Source organism: Gallus gallus, chromosome 2 (assembly GCF_016699485.2).
Source record: "Gallus gallus isolate bGalGal1 chromosome 2, bGalGal1.mat.broiler.GRCg7b, whole genome shotgun sequence".
Lineage (NCBI taxonomy): Eukaryota > Metazoa > Chordata > Aves > Galliformes > Phasianidae > Gallus > Gallus gallus.
Window position 1 is genome coordinate 129,945,151 of NC_052533.1, and position 25,476 is coordinate 129,970,626.

At 35.5% G+C, this 25,476-nt stretch overlaps 1 protein-coding gene across 3 annotated transcripts in view; it reads left to right on the plus strand.

Annotated features, from left to right (window-relative positions):
- Nucleotides 1-25,476, plus strand: part of ZFPM2 (zinc finger protein, FOG family member 2) — a 309,751-nt gene that overhangs the window by 65,748 nt on the left and 218,527 nt on the right. For all 3 annotated transcript variants that reach the window (XM_418380.8, XM_040689674.2, XM_040689675.2), the window contains one exon: nt 9,666-9,767. In XM_418380.8, coding sequence (XP_418380.4) covers nt 9,666-9,767 — 102 coding nt within the window. The remainder of the gene's footprint in view (nt 1-9,665; nt 9,768-25,476) is intronic.

The following is a 25,476-nucleotide window of genomic DNA, read 5'->3' on the forward strand; positions in this document are numbered from 1 at the left end:
TTGCTGGAGGAGCTGTTTGTGCAAATCGCCTATAAGCTTATTGACCTGAATCTTTGACTCCTTGTTTTCTCTGGATTTGGCTGGAGTGTAGACACTGATAGAGCACTGATACAGGTGATTGCACAGCCCTCGGCTTTGCTTGGTACCAGACACCCCCTCCCTTCCCCCAGCCCACGCCTGACATTATCTTTTCCTATACTTCTTTTCTCCTGGAGCTCATATTTGTTTATTTTTATTTATTTATTTTAATTCATTACATTATTTTTAATGTAGACTTGCTGAGGAAATGAAAAGCATATTAATTATTTTTGGTAGGTGTATTTTCATCTCCTAGGATAACGAGAATCTGTGGAACACCTCACAGTGCTCACTCCTTCCAAAAATTCATATTATTTCTGACCGACTGGTATGTATGTGTGAACTTGTGGCTGCATTCTCATTTTCTCCAGAGTGAGGGTTTCTGTATGTTTATCTATATATCATTCCACTGAAACACCACACTAATGTTTAGCTTTTTTTTTTTCTTTTTGTCTTGTACATCTTCTGTACTTTTTGGCAGATGCTGAATGTGAAAGAAAAGGATGGGGGGCTTTCTGATAATAATCTTTAAGGTGCTAAATCATATAGATAATAGATAATAATAATAGATTGGATTTTTACGAGATGGAAGGAAGTCTTTCTCTTCTGAACATCAACATTTGCCTTGTGCTCTGCTTCTCTTACTGTCTCATTTTTTCCGGTTGCTTGAGCTCAGAGGACCACCTCTTTTCTTTCTGGAAGAGAAATAAAATATCTCAAAAGTTTGGAGTGATTTTTTTCACCATTCACTTGAAAGCATGGAAAGGCGTTCAGAGTAACATCTGTGAGATTGCCTATCGTATACTCTTTTCTATTTACTGCTAACCCACATGTGAACCTCTAGGGCTGTTTTTTCAACCCAATTGAAATCTATATCAGTATTAGCATCAACTTTATTAGGATAAAAATTTGGCCCAAGTTAGAAAAACAAATTCTTCTTTTAACTGAGGAAAGAAATGATTGGTCATCAAGCAGAAAACTGCATCTGAAAAAGTGACTAACAAACTATATCTCAAGAAGTAAATAGATAGAACCAAAGAGAAAACGTTATTTTAACTGTACAGAATTATAAAGTGAAACACTTAAACAGCTTACTCAACTTTAAGCAGTTTATCAAAGCAACTACAGCCTTTTCAGTCAGCATATTTTGGTTTTCTTAAGAACAATGGAATTGTGAATTCTATTGCAGCTGTGAAGAGAGGGATTATTTGGTTACAGCACATAGTGTAGTGTCCCCTTTCTGGAAAGTCACAAAACTTGAACTTCCCTTGACTTAAATTAGAGCTCAAATTTGACAGAATATGAATTGCATATTAATGGGGGTAATCTTCTTTAAAATATGAAATGAACAATGACAGATTTCACCGCATGTTCTTAGTTCATGCGTAGTATACATCTGTTACTAATTTGATTTATAGCGAAGGTCGGTTTTGCCTTTTTCTTACAATATGCTGTTCTTGACGCAATGTTTCTGAATACTTTTCAAATGTTCTCAGACATCCAGTGAAAAATCATTGTATAGCCAGGTCGAAAAAGCAATGCTGCTCACTGTATATGCGCTGTAAATGGGAAGTGGGGATGTCAACAGTAATTCACCTCCTGTTGGATCAGAAAAAATAATTAAGCCAATTCTATATTTATGACGTAATTGGATAAATATTGTTTGGAGAAAATATTACTGGTAGATTCTAGGAGAGAAAGACAGTGATCATTAGTAAATACTTCTTTGGTTTGACTTGTGTCAGGCTAGACTGCTTTTGAAATCATGTGTAATGCTACATGTACGTAGAAATATAGCTGCAGTGGTTGGCTGTTTTGAAGCACCTGTAATACTGATTATTTCAAACAAAAACATTGAACTGCTTACAACAAGGCAAATTAAAATTTCACTCTATAGAAACATTGCTTATGGAGCCGTGTGTGTGAAAAGCACATGATAAGATGAGGTGTATATAATAATAGATTTCAATGCATTTTATAAAATGAGAATTAGCTGGATCATGAATTCTTGTAGGAGACAATATTTCTGTAGCAGGGGAGGAGTAGATATGTCAATTAAGTCAAAATACAAACTTTCCAAATAGTCTCCAAATTTACAGATTGAAACTTGCTGGAGTCTCTCTGAAATCTTTTCTGTGGTCTGCTTCAGGGTGTTAGAGAAGTTCATGGATTATCAATTTCCATTCAGATAACTTTTTGAAAATTATACTGAGCAGCAGTCTTTGCTTGGGGCATCTAAATGTCTTTAAAATTATGCTTCTGCTGCTTTTTTTTACTTAGCGTTCTAACCTATGTGAGTTTGAGCCACAGGGTGGTACTTGAATATGTCTAAGAGTGTGCACGTGGTTACAGTTTCGATGGTGAAATACTGACAAGATGGAAAACTTTTTTTTCCTTTTAAATCTCTAGAAGTTGTTAGGTAATCCGAGTGACACTCATTTGTAGTACCGTTGCCACAGGAGTTGCCCCCTTAAAAATTAATATAAACATAAAACTAATCAGTAGGAAGAAAGTCTGAAAAACAATATGCAGGAACACTTCAATTTTCTGCAAGAAATACATCTGAATGAGTGATCCTTGTCTTGAGAGGACCTCAAAAGCAAACAATACTATGATGAGAATATGTCAAAACACTTATAGAAATAGGAAGGTCAGGCTAAGCCTAGTTGAACTGCACAGGTGTGTCTTATCCTTTGAGGAAAGTGCAGTAGCTGAAATGGTTTGAAATAATTGATGCTGTTTTTAAACATAATCATAGTGCTGAGATGTCATTTTGTTAAAGTGAAAATTTTAATATGAATCAAAATAGTTTCCAAAGCATTCTCCTGGAGAGTTGTCAGCTTGCATGCATGTAGGTACTCACTACTACATGGATGTTCACAGACCTTTCCTAAATTTTAGGATAAGATACTGTGCATTGCTTCTGATGTCCTCTGTGAAAATAATTTCAAGTGTGCTTAGGGCAACTTAAAATGTACAGTTATTTCAAATGAGATTTATCCCAGGAGAAATTATGATTGTTCATCAGCATGACAGAAAACAATGGTTCTTTGCAAAGAGGGAAATTATTGAGATGATTAATATAATCTAAAATAAATTCAGTGCATCGACATATGTACAAGTGTAATTTTTTTCAGGTATAGCAAATCAGTAATCTGAGGGCTAGATTTTGATCAAACTTACTGTATTTGTAGAGCAAGGAGTCTCAGTTGACTTTGGCATGTATTTCTGATATGCATCAGACTAACTGATAACAAAGTCTGATGCTGATAGCACCAGATTTCTTCCTCTCTCTCTCCCTCACTTTTTCTCAGATTCTCTCCTCCCTCCCTCCCTCAGTCTTTTTCAAAAGGCTTGTGAAATAACACCCTTTCTTGTGACACCACAGCCGCTATAGTTGTCTATGTTGTCCTCACACCAGATGCCAAGCACAACAAAATCGTGAAGCATCCCTCCCAACATATTTAATATCTTTGTCTGAGAGCTATATTCCCATACCAAAAGCTTTCTTGAAGATTTTTTCATGTTATTTACCTGTTTTATACCCAGTGTGATTTTATCTGCTGAAAACCTGCATTGCCATCAGAATTAAACACTGCTGCTTGTTAAATATTTACACAGAAACCTTTAAAAATAACTAATCCACAAGAAGGACAACCATTTCGTGTTAGATCTCATTGGCAGTTTTTAAGAATAGTGTGTGCTGCCAAAAAAATGAGTTTACTTTAAATGGACTGAGTACATTACATTTGTACTTTAAGTTGTATGTGGTTTGTTTCAAAGTTACGTAAGTGTTGTTTCTGAGATGTTCCTGGCGATGATTCTCTGCATGCCGTGTGTTTCTGGGGATTCAAGAGCAGGATTATCAGAGTGTATAACCTATGTATCTGCTCCTGGGTATGTACTGTGATAATGCAAATAGGGAAAGATGAAATCTCTATGCTTATTTATAATTTCTGAAACTCAGCAATCTACTTCATATGGATTCTTGCAAATTTTCTGTAGAATTATTTTCACTGTAGATTGTGGTAGGAAGAAGAAAAGGGTCTATTCCTCTCTCCATCTTTGTAAGCAGTTGCACTGACGTACGTAAGATCATATACCTTGCTGAAATGAAGCCTACAGTGAGTGAATCAAAAGTCTTTGGTTCAACCCTGTTTTCCCTTTTGGCAATACAAAATGCTGCAGGCTTCATTACTATTTATTTCTGAATTGATTTACTATAATTGAGAAGTGATTTTTCACTCTGAACATGTGTATTAGGATGTTACCAATTTAAGTTTACATTTAAGCAACCAGGAAGAATGAGCGCAAACAGAATTTCAACGTTTTTAATGTTGTCTCATTCTAATATAAGCTGCACTGTGCTGTTTGTGACTAGTACAGTCCTTCACCCAAAGCTATTTTGTCTGATGATAAAACCATGAGTGTATGAAGCTTGCACATTTTTCATCTCTTTTATGACCTTATCTTTTCCAAGCGGCTTCTGTGAAGGTATCCTAACTATAGGAAGCACCTGGCAAACATATATGATATCTATGCTGAGATAAGCAGTTGTGAACAAGAAAGTAGATCTGTCAGTTCTGAACTGTTCTTTGTTAAAATACTTTGTTGATTTAGCTGATTGCAAAATACATTATGGAGTGACTAACAGCTGCTGTTAACATTCTTAGTCAAGAAAGTTCAATAGTTATATCATACAAGAGTTTCTGTAAGAGCCTAATATTGATAGGAAACACATGGATTAAAACAGCAGGATTGAGAATAAATGCTAACCCATGTAATTCTTTAAAATACTGCAATAACTAGTGATACAAGCTGATGAAGTCCAAATTGGGAAGTCTTTAATTTGTTAAAAAGATTAAAGCGAAATCACTGGTTAATATTCAAGTCACTTTTTCCCTATTTCTCAGTATTGTCAGAGATGTTAGAGTTCTCCCTTGCACATTTCTGGTAATATGTCTCCTTTACAGTATTCAGATTCCCTGACCAACTGTACTACATTCAATTACAGGGGTTTAGCATGTTTAATTACAGAATCACAGCAAATCAGGGATTGGAAGGGACCTTGAAAGATCATCTAGTCCAGTCCCCATGCTGGAGCAGGAACACCTAGATCAGGTCATTCAGGAACACATCCAGGCCGGTTTTGAATGTCTCCAGAGAAGGAGACCCTCTCTTGAGTAATCGCATCTCTTGAATAAGCACCAGAACATTACAAAAAGCATAAAAACAAACAAACAAAAAAAACCTTTTGATCTATTGTGTTCAAGAAATATTTAGATATCATACTGAGGGGCGTGATTTAGTGGGGAAATATTGGTGATAGGTGAACTGTTGGACTGGATTATCTTGGAGGTCTTTTACAACGTTGGTGATTCACAGAATTACTGAATCACCAAATGGCCTGAGTTGGAAGGGACCCCAAGGAAGGATCATGAATCTCCAACTCCCCTGCCAGGCAGGGCCACCAACCTCCCCATTTACTAGACTAGGTTGCCCAGGGCCCCATCCAACCTGGCCTTGAACACATCCAGGGATGGGGCATCTACAAACTCTCTGGGCTGCCCATTCCAGCACCTCACCACTCTCCTGGTAAAGAACTTCCCCCTAACATCCAACCTAAATCTGCCCTCTTTCAACTTAAAACATTCCCCCTTGTCCTGATTCTATGATTCTGCTTTTTGAAGAGGAATGTAACGAATTCATTCTGGTAAGAAATAGTAAGGTCAGGATGAAAATTATGTTCATATGAGTATTTTTAATTAATGAGAATTATGAGTATTCATTTTGTTTTTCCAAGTCGTACTTTGTGTATTCCACAGGTAACTGTAAGGCAGAGCTTTCTTTCACCCAATTTCAGCTGACTCAAGATAGGTTCCTAAAGTTATCTGTGTGTTCTGGAGGATAATTCATTTCAGCTATCACCAAGTGTTGTCACGTCTGAAGCATTCTAGAATGGGATGAGTCACTGTGGAGGTTCCTCTTGTCCCTGTCTATTGGAGTACCTCCATAGTTAGTCCAGTCTAGATTAGTTTTTGGACATTTACCTACAGAGGAGAGGAATCCTGCCCAAGTGCAGTTTTAAAATCAAAGAGAAGTTACAGAGTTTCTAGAAGACTTAAATGACTCTTGAATAAACGTACTATATGTTATCGTAGATTCTTGGTCATGTGAGTGTTTTTTTTAACCACATTAATGTTCTTACAATGGATGACATTTGCTTATCTTCATTGCCATAAGGAGAAACTTCAGTAGAAGCAGATTTGCTTACTTTTAGAGTATTTATCGTGATGATACTAACACGCTTTATTAAATGTAACTGAGGAGCAAAGTGAAGAAATAAACCTGAGAAAAATGTGGGTGGTATATATAAAGCTACGGTTATGACATGGAAGGTAAAAAAAAAGTCATGGATCCAAATGCCTATGCCTATAAAATAGAGAAAAACTTAATCAGTTTTAAAATAAATATTAAAAAGTAGTTTCACTGAAATTGAAAAATAGTCAGTGAATGAACAAAAAGACTAAACAATAGAAAGAAGAAGTTCTGTAAGGAAATAAACTCCTTTCTGCTAAAAAAAAATGTTAGCTGCTAAAGTATCATTAAGGGGATGGAATTAAAAAGCTGGAGAAATGTGTTTTGTTATTATTTCTTGTCCAAGTTAGTTATTAACTCCTGTGGTAAGCTTCCTTTTGACTTTTTTAAAGTTGTAGTCTGTAGCACCAAAAATGTTGACCTGGCCATTTTCATCGGACCTTGACACATACCTGAGCCTGGGTTAAAATCTCTTCCCTGGTAGATTCTGCAGTCCACAGTAATGTCTAGATGGTTGGTGTCACAAACAGCTTGCTTCAGGAAGAGGAGAGAGTAGGATGGGAGTAAAGGTCAGTGTTGGGATATTTCAGGTGTGTAACACATAGGTTTGATAGTTGCTAAGTAGAATTAAAATACTGATGCAAATAATCAAAAATAGTTTAAATAGATACAAAACAAAGTTTCCCTTAATGTAAATTCTCCATATTTTGTCCTATTCCGTTTGCACAGAATTACATGCATTAATTCATGAAAAGTTGATTATGGAAAACACATAACACCATACTTCATGAAACACTGAAAAAGCAAGTTCATGAAAAGTTAAGCCATCTGCTAACATAAGTTTTCAAATCTTTCCTCCTCTCCCAAATATTTAATTACTGTGTGCAGTAGGTTCTATACCTTTGTTGTAGCTCCGTCCTTCTTTTGCCCTTCAGCCCAATCTTTTCACATAAGTTTCTCCCGTCTCCTCTTTCAATTCTAATAGTTTTGTTTGTTTGATGTTCTGGTTGGTTGCATTGATTGAAAGAATGCTCAAATTTGCATGCTAACACCAGGTTTGCATATATTACCATCTGGAAAAACTTATATATATTTTGGAACTAACATTTTCCGTGCTTAGGCTCCATCTAAAGGAATTGTTATTTATTTCTACCTTTTTGTTGTTGTTTCTTGTTGCTTTTCCCTGGTCTATACAGAGCTATTTTTTTACAGTGGAAGAAAATAATTTTTTTAGTATAAAAATTCCCCTCGAACATTTGAAGAGCTTTCTGTGGTAATTATACAGCTTGAGTTAGAAAGTCGTTGTCTGTGTAGTCTTAGCTGTGAGATGCTTTGTAGCATTTTGGCAAGAACTGGAGCTGATCTTCCCAGGTTTGTGTCTTGCTAAATGGTCCTTTGTGTCTCTACAATAAGGAACAGCTGTAAATAGTTATGAAGGTAGAAATACGGATGTAAAATACAGTGGGTTCTTAAGTCCACCAAAAAAAAAAAAAAAAGAGAAAAAGTAAAAGTAAAAGAAAAAGAAAAAACAACAGAGCTCTTGCATTTGTTAGAAAACTAACTGCACAAATGCTAGTTCAAAATATAGTAGTTGGGGAAAGCAAACAATTGCTAAGATTGCTTGATTTTTTTCAGCATGTGAGCCCTTATTGACTGTCTTCTGAAGGGTAACTTCAGATTGAGCTGAAGCACATGAACTTCAAATGCCTGGGTAAAATTATACAAAAATTATGCTAGATATTCTTGGTTGGCTTTTGCTTTAATTGACACATAATTTTTTAGTATCTTTTTAATAATTATTTTTAGCACTTATGATTTCATATTTGTTATTGGAGTCTGGACTGAATGTGGTGACGTATTAGTGTGAGAAGTAGTTTACCAGGTCCTTATATTTAAGATTTGAAAAATTGTTTTATGAATGCAAGGAAGAATGTATTATTACAAGATGCTGCTACATGGATGTGAAGTTAGTACTTCATAGTGCTTGTATACGATCATGTACTTCAAAACTCTGGGTCACAATCTTATCTTGTATAAATATAGCTTCAGTGATAACGTATGGGCATCTGGCATGGTTTGTTGTAATCACATTTCTCTACCTACGTTGCTAATAAAAGCCTTTGTTATCATTAAGTGGAAATAATTTGCACGTTATAACTTAATTGGTGTGATTTTTTTTCCTGTGTTTTGCTGTTGTCGAATCAACCAGCAGTCTGATTTCCAGTTTTGGAAATACAAAGCGTTTGTTTTTTAATGTTGTCACATTTCTGTGGAACAGTTTTTTTTTTCAAAAGTTTGCTTCTAAATTGTTATAAAATTTAAATTTGATTTTTTAACATGATTCATAATACCTTTCTATGCAAGGCTTGCTTGGATTAATTAGTAGTAAAAAAATTCTACAAATGCACTAAGTTACTGGCTGGGATAAGCAGCCTGGCACAACATTCAGTACATTACTGTGGCCAGTACTGCACTTTCAACAAAGAATTCTTCACATAATTATTAGGTGGCCATCTCTAATCTACCAGATTGTAATATTTAGCGTGCTCTATGTACTACTTCAGACTCAGTAGTTCCGGAAGGATGGAAGAAGCTCTCCGGTAGATGGTGAAATTTCTAAAATTTGTTAGAAATGTTATATTTCTTTAGATTTATATTGATTGGGAGAAAGCGGTCATAGGAGAGCTAGCTTGAAACCTTTAAGTAAAAGTTCCCTAGTTGCCTAAATACCCCACTAGTTGCCAGAAAAGCCAGAGTGTATAGTGGACCACATACTTGTACAGAGTGTCATTAATCTGCAAAGCATAAGCAACAGTTAGATGTCAATTCAAGAAAACATTCAACTGAAAGATTATTTTCCTTAATTATCTCACTAGCTGGGGAGTACCAAGCTGATCTTTCATTTCAAGTAACAAGCTTCTTTCATTTGTGCATACAAACCTAATGACTCCTTAGGCTTGTAAGTTTAATGAATAGGTGCTAACGATGGTTCTGTTTTTTAAGCATATGAAGTTAACACTGATTACCAAGACTTGCCTTTCCTCAGAACTGAAAGGAGTGAACATGCTGGACTTGTTTGGATCGTTGGGAACTCACAGACGTTGAAGTGTCTAATATAATCATTCTTTTTTCATTTCCTCTCTATTTATGTATATGTCTGTATTTTCAATTGCACCTGTAAGCGGTGGTTTGGATATTACAGTAAACCTGTCTAAAAGTCATTCTTGAAATATTTCAGTAATATATTTCTTGGGTTACTTTTTTTTCAGGCAATGAAGAAGGCATCCAGGAGACACCAGAATCGGATGGTGATGCAAAGTCAGAGAAACCGGGGCAGATTCCAGTGGAGACAGAAGATTGGGATGGGCCAGGTAGGAAAAAACAGCTGAATGGCAACAGTAGTTTCTCAAACTGCGCTTTCTGCTATTTTAGTAGTTGTTTTCTACTTTGTACTGATATATAACATACTGTTTCTTTCATGATCCCTTGGTGTCCAGGATATTAACAGATAAGTACTAAAAGAAAAATCTGGAGTGAAAAAAAAAGTCATCTAAGCCATTTTGTGAATCATTTATCATGAAATATCTTACATATTTATTGTTATAAAGGAAAATGTTGTTGCTGCTTAGAATTCTAGGATAAAGATTTGTCATTAAATTCCCAGTTCCATAGTTGTATTAAATTTTTCTGTTATATTTTCTGATGCTTGATCAAGCAAATGCCAGTGTCCTCCTCCAAGATTTATGCCTATGTTTAGCAGCATGTTGGGCTTAGCAAAGGTTACTGACATTTTCAAGGACTTTATTTACCAGTTTTAGCTAGATAGAAATCATTTAGTATACCTGGTTATTGATTTCATTTGAAAGAGAAACTCTAAGATTGCAGTCAGTGCTGTTAGAACTCCACATTAAAACATTAATTCACAGCAACGTTTTTTCTTATGTAGTTTAAGATAGGACAAGCACAGTATTGCTATTAGATTTGATGGTAGCATAGGAATGCTTTCCAAATATCTGTTCTATATAAATATTTAAAGTCTCTGTCATGTAATAAAAGCATCTAAGACTAAGGGTTAAATTATATTTCTGAATTAGGCAATTCTACAGTTAAATTCAATGCAATGTTTTCATGGGTAAGGACTCTAGAATGGGCCTTAAAAATCCATTACATTTAATATATTTTAAAAATGCAGTTTGAAAATGTGCATTTGAAGCTATATGTACTCTCAGAATGGCTGTATCTCTAATGGACATTTTCCCTAAAAAGGATGAACATGTCAGAAAAGAGTTCCAGAAGGGTTCTATCAATAATTTATAATGCAATAATAATATTTCATTAGAAAAAATTCCTATATTTCAATCACATTTTCACCCTTGCTTGATTTTGCAAATTACTGTATGCTCTTCATGAAAAGGAGAACAACACTAATGGTAATTTTCTGAAATCAGAAGCTGGAAAATATAATGCAAACAAAAAGGAAGACATAGTGTATATAATTAATATGATGTCATTTTAAATATTTTTAATGATAATACACAAGTAAGTTGAAGCTATGTGAAGAACTATGGTGTTGTATAAAAACAAGATTTTGTAATAAAATGCACTACCATACACTTAAAATAACACAGAAGACATCTTTAGATGTAGCAGAACAGCCTTTTCCAGCTTCACTGAAGATTTCACGGCTGTCAGTGATTAACATATGATTTTTAAAAATTTCATTAGTAATACATCCTATCTTAAATAAATTTTTGTTCCTTTTTTTTTTTTTTTAGTTTATTTCAACACAGTTGAATATGTTTTAGTGTTGGTTTTTATGGGTTTTTATATGAGCTGTCTTACACCAACTCTTTTTAAAGAGTTTTTTGATTTCACTGGAGAAAAATATTCAGTTAAACAGTAAGATGTGTGTATTTCTGGTAATGTATATTTATTGTTAGCTTTGACACAGGATAAGATTTGCCTTCAGCAAACTAATGGCTAATGACAGGAAATAAGCTTTGTTTTATTTAAATGAGGATTCTTTAAAGGGAATAATATGTATGAAGGTTGGAAAGGAATGGATGCAGTCCACACGCCATGCTTTCCATCACGCACGCTTTCTGAAATGAATTTGTTTATTTATTGATATGGAAAAAGAAACAATCAACAGAAATTATTTTCAGCCATGCAGCACAAGAAAAATGATAGCTTCTTTCAGATCTTTGGAAAAAAAAACCAAAAAAAAACCAACAAAGCATGAAATATTTTGCTTCTTTAGGGACTTCTGCCAGCACTGCAGAAAAAGAACTGTTAAATACTTCGGTACTTTACCACCTCATAGTAGAGATGCTACCTTTAAGAGTAGATGGACATGTTATCGGTTCTACATTTGGTCTCTTTACTAAGAAGGAGCTCTCAGAACCCAAGAAAAACTGTTCTGCGTGATGCAAGTTGGCGTCAATTGATGATCTGAACTGTGAATACCCAAAACTAGAGCTATTTTGTTGTTTTTTCTGTTACTTGACATAGTTATTTCCAGAGCCAGTATTTGCTACAGACTAGAATTCTATGAGTTACTCATTAGCAAAAACTTGTGGTGGAGTCAGAATTAAGCTTCAGGACACAAATTAGAGTTTTACTTTGTATGAAAATTTGCATTGTTAAGTGGTTCACACACATTCCCAATCCTTTGTAACCAGAGTATTTTTATGAAGAAAAATCTACTGTTAAACACGTTGTAACTTCAAAGAATTTCTGCTGAAGCACTCTTTCAAATTGCATCATCTTGTGACCTTCACTGACCAACATGGAAATTCTATGGTGATAATGCTTACTTTATGTAGTTACTTTGTTTCCTGAACTTTCTAAAACTATCCATAATTTTCAGTGTTTTTGTCCCCATATATATATATATATATATATAATTATTCTTTTTAATGAGAAGATGCCTCTGAAATAATGGAAACTGAGGTTAATAGACTGTGTATGGACACACAGTAATGGACCTGTTCTTTTTGTGTTATAGCCAGCCGCAAAAGTCCAAGAAATAGAGTCTGCAAAGCAAGAATGAGTTTAATAAAAATTTTATGAAAAGATTTATTTCTTTAAAATTGTAAGCAGAGGACATTTAACAGCCTCAAAAATACTGCTTGTTATCAGATACCTTCGTATGTATAGATGTGTATGTTTCTTTTGTATTACTGTTAGGTTATCACTGCAAGTGACGCCAGTGATCAAGGTTTTAAGATGTAATGAACAACAGGAGGCTCTCTAATGTATCTTCCGTGGATTATCAATAACACAATATGATCATACCTTGTTTTAGTGAATGTTTACAGGACATGTAAAAGAAAAGAATGCCCAACTTGGGGAACTATGAATGAAATATCCTAGGGGCTTCATGATTCCATACCAGAACTCTTCTGACGATATACATGTAGTATGTCATCCATTATTTCATTTGTATTCCCTATGTGAGCTATTATTTTCACAGCTGCAAAGGAGTGTTTCTTTTTTGCGGAACAAGTTGATTTTGTGAGTCGGATGATCTTAATTAAAATTCAGTGTCAGAAGTTCTTATATTTTTCTGAAATTTTCCAAGAAAGTGAGATAATTGCAATTGTCCAAATAACCAAAAAGGAAAACAAACAAACAAAAAAGTAGAGCAATAGAAAAAAATACTTTTTTTCTGAACAAACAAACAAAGAAACAAACAAACAAAAAAACATCTCTCTTTGTCATTTTATGGCTATTTTTATGTACTGTTTACATTCATCTGCACATAAAGTGAAAGTTTCCCATGTCTAAAATTGTGCCTCCAGTTAATCAGCAGAATTTCTGCTACTGGTAATAGTAGAGCAGGATGAAATCACAACTCATGTTAAATCACAAGGGACTCATCATGACTCATATACATATATCAATGAACTGTAGAAAAAGGTATGGAGGATTGTTAAATATATCACATCAGTTTCTTTTTATTAGCATCACAGGATGGTGTTTTTCTTAAAATACATCAGAAAGTGTAAGTAAATAGTAAATATGAAATTAAGTAGTACTTTAAAGTAAGGTTATGCCGTGTGTGACACTGCTATGAATTTTTCGTAAAAGACACAGACACAGTTTTTCTTGTGAATTCTGAAGTGGGATGTGAATCAGATTCTTGTGAACATTTTACGTGACAGGTTCTTGTTTTTATATCTTCTGTAAAAGGTAGTTTGAAAAGCTTTTCTGAAGAGATTTCCTGTAACCTTTCATAAGAATTAGTGTAAATATTTATTGATTGTTGGGCTAACTCCGCATTATTTAGTAATACTCTTAAGCAGTTTGGGTTACAAAGCAAAAGTGGATAATATAGATCGGAATGGTTGGTAGGCCTCTGCAAGATGGAAACAGACATTAATGAGAGTCTTTTTTTTTTTTTTCTTCCTTTTCTTTTTTTTTTTTTTCCTCTTTCTTTTCTTTTTAAACCAGTCCTAAGAAGGACTTGGAGATTACTGTCCTGATTTCGTTTCTTTTTTGATTGGGGAATGTGGTAGATATAAGATCTTGGAAATGCTATTTGATGTAAATTAACAAAAATCCATGAAACATAGTTAACCATAGATATAGTCTGACAGTAAGAAGAATATTATGAAGAAGCAGAGGAAATCATAGAACGACTGTGTGTTACTCTGACAGTGAATCGGTATTATCTCTGCTATCAGATAATGCAGTTATCATTAATTTTCACATTTGCATTTCAATCTTTGGAAGGAAATGACTCTTGCCGGATGAAGATAAGAGCTCTGTACCACTATAATGAACCATCATTTTATCCCAATGCTTTGTATCCATATGAAAATGAGGCTGGGTGGTGGTGTGGTATGTGAGGAGGGGGTGGGGGGGGTCGTAGAAACATTATAACGAAGTGTCAAAATCACTACAGACTTTTGGAGCCCTTTATGAAGCAAGAGACAGTCTAAATAAATCTTCTATAGTGAAGTGGATATGGGTGTAAAAGCAGAGAGCCTTGTGCCTATGCTGGGGTGTTGGGAGGGGGCCTTCTAGGAGCAGGGGAGGATTTCTTTGCATCTTGTTCTGGTTTCCATCACTAGTTTACAACTACATGGAGGCTATGGGGAATTCTAATTGCAAAAATGGGGCGGGAGTGGTCATCAGGTTAACCCCTGGACTGCTGGTCTCATTTTGACACTCAAATACTATTCAGGTTAGTGAAGCAAATCTTAGCAGATCTCTGACTTCATAGTTTGCTTCTGCCATGGAAGCTTTTGGGAGATCACCGCACCTGCATGTTAAGTATAGGAGAATTTCAACTAATTTTCACCCTTCCACATAGAATAGGTCTATAAGTTCTGTGGTGTTCCCAGTTCTTCTCTATGCATAGCACAGATTAGTCTTCATTAGCTGAAATTCCATCTGCAGACCTCTGCAAGGCATTCTTCCTTTTTAGATTTGATGGATTGAGTAAAACTGTCATTCTTTAAGTGATCTTGTACTATATTCACCTTGCTTAACCTTAATGCTGCACTTAGTGCCTGTAATTTACAGACTTCATCCATATGTCATCAACACTCACTGTCAAATATCTGCTCTAGGCATGAACTCCTGAGGTTTTTCCTTTCCTAAAAAACAAAACAAAACAAAACAAAACAAAAAAAAACCCCTGTGATTCTGATATCATCAAATGATGGTAAGAACTGATATTTAAATGTGTGATATTTTAATGTCATTCTCAGTGTATAACCTGTAAGCAGTTCTAGAAGCATCAGGATGTCCATCTTGCCATGACAGCTCCAGGCTGCTTTAGCTTGGAGCCTGTGCCGTGGTGGTGGGGCTGAGGAATTCCAGATTTTCAAGTGTTAAAGCATTGCAGGGAGCTTTCACTATAGGTAGTTTATGTGAGTCACCTATTCATCGGCTAAAGGAGTCTCCCAGCACTCAATTGTTGCCCCTTTTTACACTACTTAGCCTCAGTGCGCAGAATCTTTTTTTGGCACATGCTATTAGCTTTCCTTTGCCAGAAGGAAGGTTTCCTTCCTTCATTTACATCCTTTAACAGATGTTGCTAGTATAGAAATGGCTTTTCTGTGAAGCAATTCATCTCGTTACCAGACTGCTCCCCATAAAAAAGACCTGAAAGATAAGAAAATGAGAGTGGCTGTATGTATGAACATGGAAGCAGCAATCTAATCTTTGCTACCATGTTTCCCACATGCAAACTTTTGTGCGAAACAGGCTGCTGTATGACCTACTGAGCATGTTTAATAGACAAGATCAATAGGGAAAATTTTTATTTTATGGCCACTCCTGATGAAACGATGCCTGCTAGCCAGACATAGTAGGCCCCAGGGCTTTAAGAAAAAATTGAGATCTAATACAATTCCCCTAATATCATACAAGTAGGCAGTACTAATATTGAAAACTATGCTATTTCCTAAATTGGAGTTACTTGCTGTTATGATGACTTCATCCACTCAAGGTGCAAATATAGTAGGGTTCTGTAAGCTTGAAAATAAACCTTACGTCAGTTGACTTACAGCATAAAATATAAATAAGGAGAGAGTTCATTGCTGAATACTGGAACACTTGCTGTGTGTGTTCTATTGTTTTGTATTTGGGATGTCATTTTCTCGTCATTGTTTCATGCAGGTGACACATACATTAATTTAAATTCAATTTTAAAATTAGGTGCAGTGGAAATGCACCTGCTTCAGAAGTTCTTGCTATTTAGTTCAATGGTATTCATTTAGTATTTATGGGCCTCTATTTATCCACCTGTGAAATGCTTACTTTACATACTTTGTCAGGTATAAATTGGAAACTACTTTAATCTGCAGACTGGCAAGTTCTAGACTAAGTAGACTTGAAATTGATCCAAGACCTTCCTAAATTTTTATGTACTTAGTGTATGTCAAGGCAAGAACATCATCCTGAATTGTGAACAGTGCTAAACTCTGAATGAAGGGTTATAGACATTAAAATTGTATTCTATTTTGATTGGCATTTATGTTTCAAGCACAAAAGACTTCTTGTTCTCTGAAAGAAGTTGATAGCTGGGAAAGGCATGTGCAAGGGACAAATGATCAGATTCAGTAGGTGCTGCGCTTTGGACATGATACGCTGCAGAGTGGATGTTACCTGAAGTACAAATCCCTGTAGGTCACACAGTGAAGGACTCCTAGTCTGTGAAAGTCTGCGGAGAATCAATGAACATCTGCATTACAATACATTGTTTCTTGTAGTTTCATGCGCCGAGGGACCTGCAGAGTCTGGCAGAAAGCTTTGCACTTTTTAGCTGTCTCCACTGTACTGTGGTCATAAAGGCAATGAACACCCTGATAATTGCAAAGGACTAGGAGACAGTGTCTGGTTTTGGAAACAGATCGGGTGAGAATCAAAAGGGACATGTAACTGGTCCACAACTGTTTTGCTCTTTGCTGTGTTTTTTCTCATTAATTCAACTAAGATTACTACATGCAGAGTACTGCATAGCAGCACTGCCTTGAACAGCTGAAGGACTGGTCTCTTCATACATTGACCTATGTACAAAATGTAGTGTTACTTACCATGCACAGTGATGTCCAGCAGTTGGATGCAAGCACGTGGTGAGAGATAGTAGTGCCTTCATTTCTTAAATAGGCAGATTTCTGTTAGTTTCCGTGATGTATCCTGTGCTCAGCGTATAATTAAAGAAAATATTTTGATTTTCTAAATACATTTTCCTCTTCGCTCACTTATTTCCTCTCTGTTAAGACATGATAACATAAAAGTTGGAAAAATGTAGCTAAAACAACAAACGTTATTACCAGAAGCCATCAAACCTCCATTCAAAAGAACCAGCTTTAGATGAAAGTAAATTCAGTGTGTCATGGCAAACTGGGTATGAGCATTTACCCAATCAAATTACAAAGGCAGTTCAGAGTTTGTGAGTTTGGAGAGGGAATTGAACGGAGTTGTCATGAGATGGCAAGAGCATCCTAAGGGCAAAATCTCTGCCTGAATTCTGGCCCTAAGTTTCTCAGTATTTGTGTTTAGCTCAATGATACTAGCTTTATTCACATTTGGTTTTAGCTTTTTAGTTGTCAGATTTCATTGTCAGGGCATTCTACCATTGCATGCCCACAGGAAGGACAAGGTGATGATGACTATAGAAGTGCTATGATGAGAAACTTCTATGCAGTCTTTCATCACTCACTCACCAACATGTCAAAAATAAGCATTTCTTACTAGAACCAGCCCTCATTTTCGTTTAATTAACATAGTTTCTAGTGATTTCTGTATCTTCTGATGTGAGTAGCCTCGGAACCAAATAGGCAAAATGTGGCCTAGAGTTAAATGGTCAATATACCTATGCTGATATTTGGCTACACAGAATTATTAAGCATTAAGGTGTATGTTGGCAAAGCCTTAATTGTGTAAGGGTTAGTAATTCCTAGTTTTTCCTGGAGTCAATGGGTTGGTTTAGACTTTAATGAGCTATACTGAGGTCACCTGAGCTCTTGCCTTTTTTTTTTTTTTTAAATAACCTTACTCTTTTCCTTCCTCTTCTGTAAGCTTTATCTTTCTCAAAACCTTCAGTCATTGTATTCAAGTTGAGAAACTTCACGACATATTCCTGGGGATTACAGATAGAAAAACTTTCCAGTATTTATGTAATTTTGTCCTGAGTAAGTATTGCAGGATTATGCAGTGTCATATCATTTTGTATGAAGAAAATATAGCTGATAAATTTCAACGATTGAGGATGAACTTATAAAAATGATTTGTTACTTAAGGACAATACTCAAGTTAGGATGATTCAGGTCTTTGCTTCTCTGATTTTATCTCAATATAGTTGCATTAATATCAGCATAAAACCACAATGATGGATTATTATGGATAATTTAGGAAGATAAGATAATGTGTTCTATGGACATAATGTTCCAGAGTGGTGCATATATGCATTTTTGGATGGGTGGTTGAGGCTGAATTTCAAATTACATCACTGGATGAGAAAAAGAATTCATTAAGTTACCTGAAGCTTGATACTTGTATCTCAGTGCCAAACTGCTAATCACTTCAGAAATCTTTGGCTTCCATCTATAAACAAGTATTAGTTCTTATAGAAAGGAAAAAAAAAGACTATTTGGACAGCAGTTTTTATTAACATTCAATAGAGTTTTCTGAGATGTGATACAGTCATGTATATGGTGTTTATGTAATGCAATCTTGTAAATGCTTCGTATTTATTCAGATTAAATACGTATAATTTTAAACTTATTATTTCTATTAATGTGATTTGTATTTCATGGATTTCTATGGACTTAGTCTCATAAAATACTTTTTTTCCCAAATTACAGAATCCCTTGGCATTCGATCCTGACTACTTTTCAAAGTACGTCTTGGATCTCAACTTTTCACATAAATTTTCTTTATGAGATACTTTCTAAATTTATACGTATTTCTAGCAGAAGGGAAAACAAAGAAAAAAACCCACAAAACAAACAAACAAACAAACAAAAACAGCCTATAAGAAAACAACAGATAATTTGCTGCAGTCTGATAAGAGCTAGCATTTAGTTTAATTACTATATCTATAACATTTTAGCCATCAAATTTTGAGCCTCTTCCAAGGAAATTATTTTCCTCTCATCTTGTCCTTGTAATCCTTGTTTTAATAGTTAAAACTTTCTCAGCTTTTATTTTATTTTATTTTATTTTATTTTATTTTATTTTATTTTATTTTATTTTATTTTTTCTCTGTATAATCATGTCACAAATGTCTGAATCATCTGGAATCAAAGAACTGTGTGACAGGGATGTGAGTAGAAGGACAATGTAGAATGTAAAATGCCACATGCCAGAAGACATCTTTAGGGGATGCTGAATCATAGAATCGTAGAATTGCTCAGGTTGGAAAAGACCTTCAAGATCATCGAGTCCAACCACAACCAAACCATACTACCCTAACTCTAACAACCCTCCACTAAATCATGTCCCTGAGCACCACATCGAAATGGGTTTTAAACACATCCAGGGATGGTGACTCAACCACCTCCCTGGGGAGCCTATTCCAGTGCTTAACAACCCTTTCTGTGAAGAAGTTTTTCCTGATATCTGACCTAAACCTCCTCTGGCACAACTTGAGGCCATTTCCCCTCATCCTGTCACCTGTCACCAGTGAGAAGAGACCAACCCTGCTCTCGCTGAAGAAGTGCTCTCACATATTACTGTTGTACTTTCAAGCACAGGATGTGGTGGAGCAATGGACAATGAGCATTGAACTCTGTCCTACATGAAACAGAAAGTATGCATCAGGTTCCTTTACTAATTTCTTGTAGGAACAAATCCAATTACAGAAAACCTGCTCTCCTATTCTGCCTCTCAGTGTCATGTTTTACAGTGCCACATGCATTGTGACAAGCATGATGCAGTAGATTAATAGTCCTACTGATTCACTGGTCTCATAGTTTTCTACATACAGTCAAGATGTTAAATAATACTTAAAAATATTTAGAAACTGTGGTCCTAGCTATTAAAAAGCCTTTAACCATCTGCTTGCTTTTTAATTTTTCTCATAAAAGGAGACAAAAATCACTTAAATATGTAGTCACATTATTTTCACCATTTCTCAGCTTCTAGGATGATTACTCTGGAAAAATACTGTGTGTGTTTCCCCAAAGCTTGGACATATCGTGACGCTTATCTAAAGAAAAAAATGATATATTTTTAAAAGAAAAATGCTGACCTAGTTAGTAAGGCTGAAACCATTCATTAATTAGAAGTCATAATTGCAATTACATGGTAAAATTAATTTATCATGAAAATAATCCTATCAGTTTTCCTTTTTGGAAAAATGGAACCAAATGATTTTAGCAGCCTGCATTGCTTAAGGCAGATATTACAGTGATATTGGCTGAGAGTGAATAAAGTAATCAAATTCCATTTTCAAGATCTGAAATTCAGGGGCTGCATCAATGATAGTTCATATATTATATGAGTTTCAGTTGAGTTGTAATTTTGTAATTACGTGTAATATATAAAGCATATATGCACAGATAAATGCATAAAAGGAAAATAGTGTGCTGAAATTTAAAAAGAGTGAAGTGAAGATAACACAGCACATAATATATAGAAAAATTCATGTAATATGGCAAGTATGCTACAGTGTAGGAAACTCAGAATGCCTTTTCTACCCTCAGGCTATTTAGACTTCCTTGATATTCAAATCTTAATGTACATTAAATGGAATTTAAGGAGGTCCACCTTGCTGGACCTCAGGCAGACTTAGCAAGTAGTGCTCCTTAGGGATGCCACTTTATGTATATACTTGCAAAGATGTTATAGCCATGAAATATAGTCCTTTGATGACATCATAACTGTGAAATATGACTTTATTTTGCTCACTGGCAGTCAGAGCTTTGCTTTATCTGTATTAAGCAGTCTGTATGCATAAATAAACAATACCAAATACCGGAGCAGACTGCTGTAACCCAAAATGGCCACCTCGAGTTGGAGTGCTCATCCCTCCATGTGATGCCCTATGAGTGTCAGGGAACTATTTGTAAACTGCTGTCAAATATGGCAGTTTAACATTGTCTTCTCCCCAGAAATGTGGTAATAGCATAAGCAGTGTGGGTATTGATGGGCAGCTGCATGCCAAATTCACCAATTTCTTATGCTAATTTAAATTTTAACAAAGTAGATATATTTTATCTTAAAATAGTCAAACTTTGTCTTGAAGGACCTTTTGGTCCTGTTGAAGTAAATAGAAAAGCATACACGGATGGCAGTGACGTCAATACCTAATATATTAACAACTAGCAATCTATTAATGATTGATTAATTTATAGATGCATATATTGTTTATTTAAGGCTCACAAATACTCTGACTTTGTAGGAGAAAGGCTCACAGCCTCAGTGAACAGCAACTGTCCGTCAGCCAGGACTTTGTTATGAACAGGAGGTAGGAATGAATATACTCTTAAGCATCTGAAAATCTCTCAAGTCTCCAAGAAGGTGTTCATAGAACAGTACAAGAAGTACATGCTTGAATCCTTTTTTCCAGATTAACCAAGCATTCTTAGATAGGATTGATAAGTCCTTTTTTTTTTCTTTTTTTTTTTTTCTCTAGGTGATAAAAGTATCTACGTTTAGAAGAATGCCTTTGTAGGCTGCCATCGTGCACAGCATTTATAAACTTGTAATTTGATGCATATGAGCATGATGTTGAACAAGGAAAGAACTACTCACATGCATTAAGTTAAGCACACGTGTAAGTGTTTATAGGATTGGGGCCTTAGGTCATAAGCTTTTCCCAGCAGAAGCTGCTTTTATCATTGTGCTTTCTACATACTAAGTGAACTGCTAGCATGCACAAATTAATAGGGATGCAAATCTAAGCAATGCTAAAGGCCCCTTTCCACTCCTTTGACAAAGTAAAAGGTCCTTAAAGTATGTCACTTCAGTAAGACTCTGAATACAATAATTAAGGAATTCAAATTGTACCTCGAGTTTCTGTGAATTACAGAACATAGTTTCATGGATTTACTTGATTATTCTAACTTTTTATTTTGAATCCTCCTAATGTTTATTAAAATATTTGCTGTAATATGCAAGATGGTTGATTTGTACATACTTTAAAAACACCTATTTTTTTCTATTGAGAGGTAGGAGATTAAGTTTTGACATTTCAATTTCACTGTGGTGGTGCATTGTTGATGCTGGGATAGTAAGGTCTTATGTAACACATTAATTTTATAAATGATAAGATGTTTGGATTTTGCAGTCCTCTTTCCTTTACTTTTTAAAGGGTGTACTCGAATTTCATGGCTCTGATTACAGCTGTGAAATGCAGACTCGTGGTGGCATAATAGACACTGGACATGATTTTATTTTTTAGTGCTATGATTTCTGCAGTAGCAGTGTATATATTTTTTGCTGCAACTTTCTATATAAATATGCTAATATAATGAGTCGGGACTGTTTGAGGGGAGAAGGTGCTAAAATATTACCCAAATGATATAGTGATATATGATGTTCAAAATGTTCCTAGGGACAAATATTTAAAGGAAACTCTTAATGTTTCTTATATTCTATTTTGTAGTTTTTTCTTTGGTTAGTTCTGGAGGGTTTTTTTTTTGTTTGTTTGTTTGTTTTAATAAAAATGCAAAAAATTTGACTGAAGGGGAACTCTGAAGTAGAAGGTGTATGAAACAGCATTAGTTCTTAGTTTCTTCTTCTGAAAATCGAATCTACTGCCTGTTGTTTTAAGTACTGTCTGCATCCAAGTGGTATTTCAGAACTATCGCTGTTGAATGAAGATTTTCTCTAGCATCAGTTGATAACCTTATTTTAGCAGTTAAGGAGAATCAAAGAAAATTTACCCCTTTAAAGCTCATATATTCTCGATATGAGTTCTCTAATTGTTGCTCATCTTGTGTATGTTTCACTGACTTTACTTCTTCGGCTTTTCTTTTTTACTTACTTTTCATTTATTACCTTCCTTATTCAATATTTCTAATAATAAAGTAAGTCTGTATATGCTGCTTTTAATTAACTCAACGTTATATGTCAGCATTGTGAAATAATGGGCATTAGGCTCTTTATCCGAACAAGTTTACTTCTTAGGAAAAGTGTACCACCTAACCTTTGATACAGTTGTCTTTTGTAGTAATGGCCTGATATTACTTACCTATACTTGTCATCCCCACCCTCCTGCCAGCACCTATGTTCTGCTTCATATACAGTCACAGCACAGTGGTTATTAGGTGCTTCATGGAACAAATGCTTTTACACTGTGGTTGTATAACAGATGATTCACAGAAAATTCATGCAGCCAAGGCTCAGTTTCTGCAGTGTGTTTGTTGTACACATGTGCTCTTAAAGTTTTGTTTCCTTAAATGAGAAACAAAAAGGAAAGCTTTTCAGTTTTTCTGTTCCCTTTTGATCAATCGTAATTTCTGATCTTCTCCTTTCATTTCCAGGTCTGATTTTGTTCATTCTCTTCATTTTTGCTTTGCTTTGCATCCATTGCCTTCCTGTCATTTATTTCCTTTGATTCTGTTAAAGTCCTTTTTTCCATGTGACGTGTCTTTTGTATAATTATATAATATTTCAGTTTCGTCTTAAGCCAAATTTATTTACCTAGCTTTCTAAGTTTGGTTGCAGTGTTTCATGTAGTATTTGTCAAGGAGAGCGTCGAGAGAAATGATCACACTATTACTATTCCTGGCTTTGCTGTGTTTTCAAAGAGCATCTGTTGGTGTTCGTTCGACTTTTTTTCCTCGGCTATGTATGTAACACACGCATATGTATCATCAATTCAGTGAAAACACCACAGAGAAAATGATTTTATGAAACTGGGAGGAAGTTTGCAGCAAACAGTGGATTATATTGGTGTTACATAGCTATCTCATCAAAAGGTAGCAAATGCACAAGACCTTTTGCGCTTTTCAATTTGAAAGAAAATGATTTCATTAGAAAAAAAAGAACCATCACTCTGGATGTTGGAGAATGCCAGAGCCTGATGAAACCAGCTGAAGAGACAAACTGAGTGTACGGATGCAGATTAGCCTTCAGAAGATGAGGGTGTAAAAGGGATTTAATGGTAGGATGGATTATAGAAATCCTTGTAACAATGTTAAATAATTATAGTTCCAGCCGAGATCAAAGCAGTGCTGATTGAACCCCCTCAAGCTGTTAACATGGAGTATCTCGAAGAAAAAAAAAAAAAGGGAAAAAAAAAAAAAAAACCTCTGAGATTGGTCAGCCTGTGCTGACAGTGTCCTCTGATCTATGGAAGTTCTGGCGGTATTGAAGGTACAAGTTGTGGGGGAGGGAAAGATGGAGGGAAGAATTTACCAGTCAGAGTAGCATATTTGGGAGGGTTTTTTGCTTGTTTTTTTTTTTTTTAAGGGAGGAGAAATGGGTATTATAATCAGTGTTACTAGAGTTCACACGCTGATTGAAATTGCAGTAAACTTATATACAATTGGCATCTTTCCATATTGGAAAAGGGATTAAATTTCTTTAGCAGAACTCTGGTCTGTAACAGAAAATGATTAGACTCTATTTTTTTCTTTCTTTTTTTTCTTTTTTTCCTCTTCCCTCCCACCTTTTAAACTGCGGTTCCTATATACATACCTGCCCAGCAACAACTATTAGCAGCGATAACTGGAAGAGCGCCTTTGTAGTAGCGATATTTAGCTGCAGGCAGAGAGTACAGTTGCTATGCCCATTCAACAGCATTAAACATTTATTCTCATTGCCTTGCCTTCCTGGCATTCATGCCTGGAGGATTATGCTTATGCCTCTATTAATAAAAAAAGAGAAGTCAAAGTTAAATCCTTACAGTTTGGTGGTACGGTAACTTGTGGCATAGCCAAAGCTTTTCCTTTTGTACAGCTGTCCGTAAACTGCAGAACATGGTTTGTTTCAAATAAAGTAATAAAAAAAACCCAACTCATGACACCTTGATGTGCATTTCCAGTGATAGCGTGTTGGGTATGTTCAGGGGCAGATGATGCCAGAGCGTGAAGTAGGTGTGTAATCAAAACCAAAGGTGGAAAGGACACCTTATGGACCAGATCTGTCTGAAGGAATGATTTAACCTTGCACGCTGTTACTTTGTCCTGAGACTGCAGGGGAGAGAGAACATCAGCACTGAATGGGCATAAAGGATGGAGCTGTCAGACAGTTCCTTTTGGCCACAGCCACTCAGGGGGAAAGGTGCTTTGAGGAGGTACCATCCACAGGACAGAAGGAGTGTGCCTCCACGTGCCGTTCGGCAATGAGTTGCATGCAGCTGTCATTAGACCTGCAGCTTTGGAAAGGTCAAGCGATGCTTATTAGGAAAAGGGGCTGCAAAATATTAGGTTGTTGGATGTGCCAACAAATATGTAGCCTCTCTCTCTTTAGTTCTGTAAATATATGCATATCACTGCATGCTTAAACTGAAAGTGGATGCTTTGTCTCCTTTGTACATGCAATGTACTAAATACAGTCAGAGTGTCCCAAAGAGCTGTTTTATATCTCTGAGAATAATGATGCATGGCCAAACCCCAAACAATTATCTGATAACTGTGTTAGAAGCTGTAAGAATATTCTCCATGTTTT